General features: G+C 35.0%; 1 protein-coding gene across 2 annotated transcripts; it reads left to right on the forward strand.

Annotated features, from left to right (window-relative positions):
• Positions 1–248: 248 nt before the first annotated feature.
• On the forward strand, positions 249–11,464 carry LOC110816783 (DNAJ heat shock N-terminal domain-containing protein). Of its 2 annotated transcripts, none has more exons than XM_088222226.1 (10): positions 249–604; positions 1,320–1,379; positions 3,690–3,772; positions 3,908–4,067; positions 7,370–7,499; positions 9,351–9,509; positions 9,976–10,154; positions 10,253–10,333; positions 10,425–10,580; positions 10,873–11,131. In XM_088222226.1, the coding sequence occupies exons 1-10, from the start codon at positions 518–520 to the stop codon at positions 10,876–10,878; spliced, it is 1,101 nt and encodes a 366-aa protein (XP_088078352.1). In that variant the 5' UTR covers positions 249–517; the 3' UTR covers positions 10,879–11,131. The 2 variants fall into 2 exon arrangements, with proteins under 2 accessions (XP_088078352.1, XP_088078348.1); XM_088222222.1 differs by having other exon boundaries at positions 252–604; positions 11,078–11,464.
• Positions 11,465–11,853: the final 389 nt, after the last annotated feature.

Raw genomic sequence — 11,853 nt, forward strand, 5'->3', positions numbered from 1 at the left:
GTTATTGCAAAGGTTTTTAAATGCTTGAAGTGATTAATTTGTCAATCATGTAATGGACTTTTTTAAAGGAGTAAAAGCCTAGAAGAACAAATAATTTCCCACACCATACCAGGCACGACGCAAGTCATGTGTCACACATGCAATATATTCTTGTATCATATGAGACAAATAGGAAAATATTTGAGCAATTCAACCGGCACCGAAAAAAAATTTGCTCAATTTTTAAAAATAAAAATGAAATAGGAAAGTAATAGGAACGCGGAAGGCAGACGGATAGCAGTCAACGCATGCGCGTGCAGGAACGCCCTAAGCGACTTTCGAACAAAATTGGAAGTATATAAAGATTGTTGGGAATCTTATCGCGTTCCTTTTCTTACACCTCTGATAACTTACATTCTCTACTTCCTTAGTCTGATTACAGAGAAGCCGATCGGCAATTTTTGCTTCGCAATTGAACAATTGACTGCTATTAAATTACCACTAGTACTAAGGGGTTGTTGTCGTCGATTTATCGGAGATGGTGAAGGAGACGGAATACTACGATGTGCTCGGGGTCAGCCCTACCGCTACAGAGGCGGAGATCAAAAAAGCTTATTACATTAAGGTATTTCTTCTTTATATTTCTTTTAATCTCGTCCATTGTTTTTTTCTGATTTTGAATTAGTCTGATTGCCTCTCCGATTTCATTTGCCAGTTTTTTCGATGTCTCGACCTTGATAGATCTTGATCGTTTTGCATTATTGTTAGGAGCCAAAGACACCTTGATCTTTCACTCGTATAGACGCTTTAGTTACCCTAGTTTATGGATTTATAATTTTTCTCATTTTCTCGTGAGGGAAGGAAGTTGTAGCAGGTTATTTTTACTGGATTGTCCCTGTTCACTGTGTCTGATATGCCAGTCTCTTGCCAGTTACCATTGCATATTTTCTGTTGTCATGAGTAACGATATTTAGAGTTTTGTTGTGTTTTTCTAATATCTCATCTGAGTTTTATGATGTTCTGGGCTCTTGTCACTTATCTGAATGAACTATATTTTGTTCCTACTTACCAATGTTTTGTGACCGTTTTGGTATCAATTATAACTAAGCATAGTTATGAAGCATGATAGTGAAAATGTTAGCAACGACAGCCAAATGGCAACAGTATAATTAAAAATTGACATGAACTGCTGCCTCTAAACAAGGAGAGCTGCTGTAGAATTGGCCTTTGCTTATACCATAATAAAGCTCCATTTCTTGTGGATACAAATCACAAGCAATATTATCTTGTCTTGGAGTTCCAGAAAATGGCCTAAAAAAATATTTGTTTGTGTCTGGCAGGCACGGCAGGTTCATCCAGATAAAAATCCGAATGATCCTCTTGCAGCACAGAATTTTCAGGTAAACCATCTTATTGCGTATTAAATGAAACAAATAATTCGAATCCGGATCGTAATGTTTCAGTTTCATGTTCATTTTTTCTATAATCTTTTGCATGTCTGGAAACATGTATCCTAAATATGAGCGTTAAATGTGTCATACATAGGAATGAAATAAGAATATGGGCTCCTCGGAACTGGTGTATATGCTAATGCATGGAAGAAACCTTTTTATTGGAGTTGAATAGATATCTATGCATATGTAACTCCTAGTACATATCTGTTTTAGTGGTTTTTTTTATTTGAGTTGCCTTATTTCCTTATCATTGGAGGCTTACTTTGGTAACAGGACGAGGGCCTTCGTGCGAAGATGTTAAATGAGATGTTGAGAAATTTGAGTTGCCTTGTTTCATTGTCCTTGGATGTACATAAATGTCGAGTAATTTGCATCATATTTAAAACAGCCAAATCACCTTTCTTTTCTGTCTTTGAGGGTTGATGGTAACAATCAACTTTTGCAATGTAGGTGGTTTAAAAATTAGATTTTGACTGTTCTAAAGCCATATAAGCTGTTGCATACATCTCTGATGTTCATTTGATATATTATTTTGTGGTTATATTAAATTTCTATATGTTGACCTACCATTTGGTCAATGAAGGGCTTGATAGAAAATAAATGAAATATTTTTATACTTTTTAAGAATTCAAAGGTGTGGAACCGATTCGGGAATAAGTTTAAAAACGGAGGACCATATATGCAGTTAAGCCATTATTTATTTTGTTATTATTTAATTGTCTATATGAGGGTAACATTACACTTCTGGATTTGTTACTTTCATCATGCCTTCTCATACTTGATTATGTTCCCTGTAAAGGGTGGTGAAGTCCGAAGTAGCATTTGTAACTTATGGCGTAGAGGGGGTTTAGTTAATTCAATTATCCAACTAGGTTAGGAATTGCATTTCTATCATTTGGTAGTGTTTGTGATGGTAAGATTAGGATTTTATTTATTTTTCTAAATTCTTTTCAGTTTCTTATTAGAGTTTCTGTTAGTAGTTATATTAGAAACAAATTACAGTATGTAAGTACTCCTGTAATTTCTTTCAAGAGAATAAGAATGATTATAAGAATTTAAAACATCGTACTTTATGGTTTTGTCGTGCAATCGTGATTGTATGATGCCATCGAATCTCACTTTAAACATTGTACTTAATGCTTATTCCTATGTCATTAATGTGGGTTGTGTGGAAAGAGAGAAATACTAGAACTTTTAATGGAATTGAAAATGATTTTAACAATATTAAGGATAGATGGATGCATAATTTTGGTTTTTTGTTCTTGGGACATGATAGTATGGATTTTGAGGATGTGAGGATGGTACTAGATCAATTGACTGAGATGTAATTGTTGTAAATGAGTGGTATCCCCTTGGTACTATTGGTATAAATATATTCTCTTTTATTTCAAAGAAAAAAAATCAAATCTCACTTAGCTGTGATGCTTGACTGTTAGTGTAATGCCCAGTTGCTTTCTTTTGAAGAACCTGTTGAACCTTAAATCTCAAATTTTCTAGTGCAGTATCCCCAAGGCTGTGTTTTTCTGAAAGAATTCTTACTATGGAAAATTTGAGGAAGAGAGGAATATTTTGTAAATGGTTGCCCTCTTTGTCTTGGGATTATGAATCCCTCAACCATCTCCTATTGTGGTGGCTGGAGGCCAGAAGGTTGTGGGATTCGGCTTTACACCTTTTTAGTCTATCAAGGGGAGCGATGGACTTGGTCAGGGTTTAAAGTAAGTAAAAAGAGGAGACCTTTTAACCTCATTCCTTATCATTTTTTTGGGTCCTTAGTTGAGAAAGAAGCAATAGTCTTTAAGGACATTTGCTCTCCTTTCATAGAATTAGAGGTTATTGCTTCCCATCCCTGAATATTTTGTTGACAGGATATCCTAATCCTTTTTGGGGAGAACTTGGGGAACCTTACTGATGTTTTGGTTTCTAATTTTGTAAAAATCTCTTGTACATGCTGGCACCACCTTGTTGCAATATTCTGTCCTCTCTTTATCTAAGAAAATAAATCTAGGCATGATATCTAGCTTTGGTCTCTAATTTCTAGGCGGACATATTATTCCTAATTTGTCTTCCAAAGTACATTTCCTGCAGACTTTTTCTAGGATTTTACCTAAGCACTTATTTTTGAAATTTGATTATTATTATTATTATTATTATTATTATTATTATCATCATTAGTGCCATCACCTTCAGGTTGACTTAGTCTAAAGTTAACTAATGACTCATATCTGATTGGCAGTTTAATATTTTGTTTGGATTTAGGTATTGGGAGAGGCCTACCAGGTACTAAGTAATCCAGACCAACGGCAAGCTTATGATGCATATGGAAAATCAGGAATCTCAGTGTTAGTTTCTTAGTTTTAATTTATTATTTGATAAGCAGAAAGTTCATACAATGTTTTGTACTTTGTTCTATTATGTCTGATTTTGGCAAGATGGGGGATAATTCACTTGCTGATATTTGTGTCTCTTCCTTGCAGTGATGCAATTATTGATCCTGCTGCAATTTTTGCAATGCTCTTTGGTAGCGAGCTTTTCGAGGAATACATAGGACAGCTTGCAATGGCATCGATGGCTTCGCTAGACATTTTCACTGAGGGGGAGCAGTTTGATGCTAAAAAATTGCAAGAAAAGATGAGGGTAAAATTTCTGAACATGCCTGATTCAATACATATAAATTAAATAGATGTATACATGACTTTTTTTTTATCCATGATATTTCTTTGATTGAGGTTTTGCGTGCTTTTTCTACACTGTTTTTTATTTTTTTTTTCTCGTGTATGAGGCTCTGTTTCTTAGTTGTTCCTGAACAAAGCAAGATATTAGAAAGTGTTTTCTAAGACAAGAAATACTGATTGTGCTACTCTCTTGAAACCGGTTGTATTGTTGAACCAAGGTTGATGGAAAAATATTCGGGTGAAGCTTTAGTCCTATACGAAAGTAGAACCAGGTTTATGTAACGCTTGTAGGGAAGGGCCATTTATCCAGGTTGGACTCTGACTGGTCTGCCTGTGAATTCCGACAGAATTTTTGAAGTTTGTCTAGTGGAGACTTTTCTATCTGAACATGTAAATCCATAGGTATGGAGCATATAGACATGAATATATGTATATATCGAGAAGGAAACCATATAATGAAGACTTTTGTATTTGTGTCGTGCTCCCTTCTTGCCTTAATTTCAATATATATATTTATTTGAAATATAATACTATATGTTCATGCATGCACATAGATATACACGAGGAGATCAGCAGATGTGTGTGTATGTGCAGAAAGTCCAAAGTCAGAGGGGATAGAGTCATGGATCTCTATAACAAGAATATCGCAGATCCAAAAATAACAAAAAGATCAGGGCTTTTTTACAAACCAGAAATATGTCTAGGTCAAGCAGTTTAGATGGGAGAAAACAATTTGGACTGGGAAAATACAGTTTTTGCTGAAACATTATCAGGAGTATACATTATGTCAGGTCAGTATTATCTGTACCTAATTACCAATTCATACCACTTCAGGATGTTTTGGAAGTACCAACTTACTATCCATTTAACTTGCATTTGATCATTTAAACCGATAGATAACCATATGGATGGATATATGTTATAAATAACCATATCACCTCTAGATTATACAGAAACCTAATTAAAGGCTGAGCAAAATCATATTGTTATGGTCCATATGTAAAAGAAAGCAAAAAATTTTAAAGGCTGAAAAGGACCAACAGACTGGAGAAGGAACCACATATAGCAAGCGGAAAATGGCCTATTAGTTGGAGTCATATGCGGTACTATTATCAACATAAAAAGAAGGCTGAAAATCTTTGATGTTCAGTGCTATTATCAACACCTAGAAGACTGTTTTCGCCTCTAGTACATGCTGACAAAATTTTGTGGAGTCTACTTCAGGACAAAAAATTGTACTGGCTACAAAGGGAACATATTTTGCCTCTAGATTGGGTGAAGACTTTTGGCTTGATACATATTGTTTGGACACATCCAGGACTGAGGAATTCGTTACAGTTCTTTCTATTATATGAAACACCTGGATTTTTAGATTTCATATTTTCTACAGCTGGGTTTTTTTTTTCTTTTGGGAGCTCCTTTACTTCTGAATTCGTTTATCACATTTGATGCTTGGGGACAAGCACCTTAGAAGGAGAGTTGTAACATTATAATCAATAATATAAAAGAAAGCAGAGTCTTACAAGGCTAACAAGGACGCATGGACTGAAGAGGGATCCACATCAGCAAGCAGAAAATAGCAAACGGCAAAGAAGAGTTGCGTTGAACTCTTTTCTTGTCTTCTGTTTTGGAATTTTTTATTTTTCAGTTATTTAAATAATAGGGTAAAAATAAAGTCTAAAGTCATGGTATTTAGATCCTAAGTTTTAGGAAAAAGTCAGCGTACTCTTTCCTTTTAAAAAATTTCTAGTCTCTATACTTTGGAGATCAGTGGGTTCTTTCTAAAGAGTCCCAAATCCTAGTTCTATAGATCTCATTCCATGATCAGATCCTAAGCCTAGGACCATAGAACATATCATGTTTGTGATGACTTTTACCTTATGTTCAGATTAAAAATTCTATTAGGCGGTGATTAGAATTGTTTATTTAGTGTTTCTAAGCACCTTTAAGCATTTTTGCTCCAATCTTTGTGTTTGATAATACAAGAAATAGTGTGTTTATTAGGTTCTTGAAAATAATTTTAAAAAGGTCGAAAATAAGCACATTATAATAACTTGTTATGTTCTTATTTTTTATATTACTAATTTAGTAATATATATTACTATTTTTTGATGACATTAGGGCTGTTGTTGATATTCTCTTAGATATGTAATACTTTGTACATGGGCGATACCCCCTTGATGCCATTTTTTAATACATCTGTTAACTTTTATCTAAAAAAAAATATTACTAATTTAGTTAATAATCCTCTTGATGTCCTTCTTAAATTAATAATATATACATAAAATAAGATAACTAATAAAATATTTGTAATATATAAATATTTTGGTTCATTTTTTATAAAATACGACTATTTATTTTTTTGCAATCAATATTTTATCAAATGCATAACTGCTTATTTTTTAAATATAAGTTTACTTGCTTTTAGTAACTTAAAGCACCCAATTGCTTTAAACACATTTCTTTCAGCAATCCCAAGCACTCTCAGAATGACGCTAAGATGAATATAATTTGATTAATCTAAGTTGTCCACTATTTAAGATTTAGCATCTGCCTGGATGTCATTGCAGATTTCCAATCTTTCTCGAAGAGGAATATTCATCCTTTACTATTGACTTTTCCTTCTTAGACAATATAACTGAAAAGCAATTGTTTATCTGCCTTTTCGCGACAGTTCAGTGCGATTATTATTATATATATATATATGCTTGGAAAAGACAATTGTATTCCATATTGGTAATAGGGCTGCCACTTATGTGTAAAAGGTAATTATGGGACAAAAAGCATTATGCTCTAAAAGGCAGATAGACAGTTCAGTGCGATTATCTACACGGAAGTGTCCATTGACCCAAAAGTTTTGTATGTATAACCACCTAGGCTTTACAGACAAAAGGGAGCCTCCAATGCCTTAAAAGATTCTTCTACTCGTTGTGCTCTTTGGCACTGCACCCAAAAGGGAAGGAAAAAAATTTACAAGATTGTTATCTTGAGCTTCTTGGAGGTATATACCCAACCATGCTGAGAATTATCTGTATATCCGCCCAACATCTAAAGAAGAATTCTCTTCTCAGAAGGCAGCGTAGAAGAAAGCGGTTTGTGGATACTGCCTTTTTGACTCATATGACCTGTTACTTGTTTATACGAAGTTTATGATATCTTTTCTTATGAAGCTGAATATTTTTCTCTTCTTTTTATGTGTTCAATCTGGCTAAGATATGAAAGTCTTTTTGACTGGTGCTTCGTGCGAACTACTTTTACCCACAGGTTGTCCAAAAAGAAAGAGAAGAAAAGCTTGCGGAAATACTGAAAAATCGACTCAACCAATATGTTCAGGGAAACAAAGAGGACTTTGTCAGGCATGCTGAGGCTGAGGTATTGAGACTGGCGAATGCAGGTAATAAATCTCTCATCTCTGTAATGAATGCCCACATGTAGGAAAAGGTGGGGCAATCTTCTTTCTTTCTTTTTTTGTGGCTGGTGGGGAGGGGGAGTGGGTGGAGGACAAATTGTAGGGAGAAAGGGAAGAAACATTCCTTTGACAGCTTTTATGCTTTCCTGGGGTGTAAAAGTCGTTCCCTTGTTTTTGGTCTGGCCATGATGTATGAAGAAAGCTGTAAATTGTATTCCATGGTTTTCTTCTATATTATTACATTATTTATAGGGTTGAATACCAAATCAGTATTCCCCAAAAATAGAACAGAAAATATACTTTTAAAGGATTTAGGAAACTTTCCTCTATTTAGGATTCTAATATTAAATCTAAATCCTATTTTTTCTTTTAGATTTTCTCCCAATATTTCTGCACTCCCCCTCAAGTTAGACAGAGATGTTGATCATGTCAAGCTTGGAGCTCAAGTCCTCAAAGTTCTTTCTTGGCAAGGTCTTAGTTAGTATGTCCATTGTTTGTTGGTTGGATGAAATGTGTAGCACATTGATTATTACTTATTTTACCTTCTCCTTTATGAAATATCAGTCTATCTCGACATACTTAGTTCGATCCTGGTGAATCGGATTCTTTGTAATAGTCATTGCAGATAGATTGTCACACAACATGTTTATGGGAGTAGAATTCTCAATCTATACTCCTTTTGGTACACGTGAGAGCTACATTCCTTCACATATTCCTAGTTTCATAACCCTGAATTCTGTCTCGATGCTGCTTCGAGTTATAACTGGTTGTTTCTTGCTTTGCCATGTTACTAAATTTCCCCACACACATTAGCAATATCCAGAAGTTAATCTTCTATCCCTGACAGATCCTTCCCAATCAGGATCAGTGAATATCTCTATATCTTTTCTTGTTGTTTTCCCAAGGAAAAATTCTCCCTGGTATCATTTATAAGTATCATAAAATTTGACTCATATCCTGTAGATGTTTTTCGGTTGGGTTATTCATGATTTAACCTACATTTGTTTGACAGCTTTTATAGTTACGGTGTAAAAGCTGTTCCTTGTTTTTGCTTTGGCCATGATGTATGAAGAAAACTGTAAATTTTATTCCATGGTTTTCTTCTATACTATTACATTATTTATAAAGTTGGATACCAAATTATTATCCCTAAAAAATATGACAGAGAATATACTTTTAAAAGGTTTAGGAAGGTTTCCTCTATTTAGGATTCTAATATCAAACCTATCCTATTCTTTCTTTAAGCTTTTCTCCTAATATTTCTGTATATTTCTTCTCCTAAATTTTCTCCTAATATTTCTGCAATATACAAACAGCTTACAAATCTGCTGCTTACACAAGGTTAATCAAGATAGATTAAAATCTGAAATTTAACAAATCAAACAAACACACCCTACACACAAATCGATACCCACTCAATACACAACTCTTCACTTGGGTCAATCTTTGAGATGCCTGAATTACTGATTCACCATTAGCAATAGCTGGTTCTTAGTTCTATGTTCTGCTAAGGAGAGAAATTTAATTTGTACAGTTCAGATGCCACTCCCAAGAGCTGAAATAAATGGCACTTTATTAGGGAATTAATGATTTCTTGCCTTTTGATGTTCCAAACATTACCTTATATAGAAACTTAAGGTTGCTTATTTGGCGAAATTAGTAGCTGGGAACTTTTGAAGAATATGGAGGGAAATGCTAATTTTAACAGCAGGCATCTTGTCATTTTGAACCTTCTATCTTGTTTTTTATTTTATTGAATTTTGATATCTTCAACTGATACAGTTGCAATGACAAAGAATTCTTTCTGATTCACTCGATTCTTTTCTTTTTATACAGCTTATGGAGTTGATATGTTGAATACAATTGGTTATATATATGTGAGGCAGGCAGCAAAAGAGCTTGGGAAGAAAGCAATTTATCTTGGTGTGCCATTCATTGCTGAATGGTTTAGAAACAAAGGTCATTTTATCAAATCCCAAGTAACAGCAGCGACAGGTTAGTATGTGCTGCTAGCTTCAGTGGCCAAAACTGCGTTTCCTTGTTCCTTGATATTTTATGACTATCAATTTAATCCTCAAGTGCTTAGTTGCTGGATGAAGAAGTTGCACAGATAAGACACCAAGTATTAATCATTGTTGCCATGAAATTAATAAGGTGATCAACATAGAAGGACATTTCTATCGAATTTCTTCTGCTAACATTTCTGGCAGTGTGTTGTTGTGCCCTTGGTCCATTGTTCTTTTTACAACCTTCTTTCTTCTAGTTGTGCTGAGTTAGGATGTTGATGTTAATTGAATTAATCACTAATTACAAAGAGTGAGGTGCTATCGAATAGGTTCAAATAAACTGCAATGGAAAGTGACACATATTTGAAGGAACATATTTCCTGAGGGAAAATCTGTGGAAGGACCATCATCTTTTTTTTTTTTTTGTTTTGTTTGTGTTCTTGCTGGTGTGCTAGGTGCCATCACTTTGATCCAGCTGCAGGAGGACATGAAAAAGCAACTCAGTGCAGAAGGAAACTATACCGAAGAAGAACTTGAAGAATATATGCAATCCCACAAGAAATTGATGATTGATTCTCTGTGGAAGCTTAATGTAGCTGACATTGAAGCTACTCTGTCCCGTGTTTGTCTGATGGTTGTTTTGCTAATCTTTGTTATTTATGGATGTTGCTTAGTTTGTGGTTGATGCGAGCCCAACTTGTTTGGTTTTAATCCCTTACTGTTTTATTTTAGGTTCTTCAAGATAACAATGCCAAAAAAGAAGAGCTCCGAGCAAGAGCAAAGGGGCTAAAGACTCTTGGTAAAATCTTCCAGGTACCTTTTGGGTGGCTTTATCTGTTCTCTTCTGCTCAAGTTCATTCTGTTATTATATCGGTTTTTGAGTTGAAACTTTGGTATGAAACAGAAGGCCAAGTCTGCCAATGGAAATGAGGGTGAGCCTTTGGCTGGTAATGTACAACAACTCAATGGTAGTGAACAAAACCATCTTGCTGGTTCTCCTACTAGATCACCAATATCTTTCAATCCTGAAGAGGCATCTTATTCAACATTTGCACCACAGGTACTTTTTCCTCCACACTGAAATGCCTGTTACTTTTAAGAAGTAAATATGAGCCATATACAGAGACCGTAAATAAGGTGGACCTTGTTCATTTGGTGAAAATATATTTTTCCCTTTTTTGCTTGTCAGTGGATGCGTGTTGTTTTGTTCATCAAAAAGAAGGAAAAATCTGATATAGAATATTACAATAACAATTTTTAACAATATTGCGAAGTTTGTAAATGACCAAAGTCTTATTCTTCTCTCTCCTTTGGGCTTCCTCACGGGGGGATCTTGGGGGTTTGGGTGGTAGAGATGAGGAGCTACTAGCGTACAGCAGATCTTGTTCATGAAGAAAAGGCTTGAAAATGCAATATACTACTCTTAACATTATCAGGTGGAATGGGGTGGGTCAAGGATAATTGAACTCTTTATGCCATTTAACTTTACTTTCTTTTTATGCATATTACTGTTTAATCATATTTTCATCCCTCTTTGGACCTATAAAAAAATCCAAGAGTCCATATGTGGAGGCCCCCCAATTTGCAGATGCCCAGTTTAACGATAATTTCCCAAGGCCAACCGCTCCTCCAGGTGCACAGAGACATCCATGAACTGGCAGGGATTGAGGATGGATGAATTTGATTATCCGTGTGAAGTGCTTGTATAATACACCTATTTTGAGTGTTATCCATCTTGATGTTGCAGCTGGGGGAGGGTCTGAGTTCTCTATTTGTTTGGATGCATTTGTAATAGTTATCTAGAAAGCCAAGTCCCATTAGGCACAGTGTAATCCTATTCACGGGAGATAAAAGTATTTTGTATACATAGGGAGGAAGGGAGATTGTTGTAGAAAGTATGGTATTTCATTTATCCATAGTTGGCTTCGATTGGTTGTCTTGTTATTGGAAATGGTGTATTTTAGGTCTTCTTGACTGTTTTTTTTATCCACAGGTGTATATTTTAGGTCCTATTTTTACTTGAGAGATTTCTTTAAGTCATTACTTGGGAGATGCTGTTTCATTTATGAATTGTCAACCGTCGTTTGCCATGTGGTTTATGAATGGAGGTGTGTAACGCACCAGAATGATGGAGAAACCTGGCCAACTGTACTTTCTATTGCTTTTCTGTCTGCGGGTGGGTCAAAATTCAAAGGGAAAAAGACATTCATATTTGTCATATTCCCATCTTAATTGTAACTTGATGTGCCGCATTGCCGAAAATAATAAATTCTTCCAACCGGCATGTAAGTATTGCAGCCATGTGATTTACATAATACAAATTGAAGCATGTA

The sequence above is a fragment of the Carica papaya genome, chromosome 1 (genome assembly GCF_054855325.1).
Source record: "Carica papaya isolate Zhongbai chromosome 1, ASM5485532v1, whole genome shotgun sequence".
Classification (NCBI taxonomy): Eukaryota; Viridiplantae; Streptophyta; class Magnoliopsida; order Brassicales; family Caricaceae; genus Carica; species Carica papaya.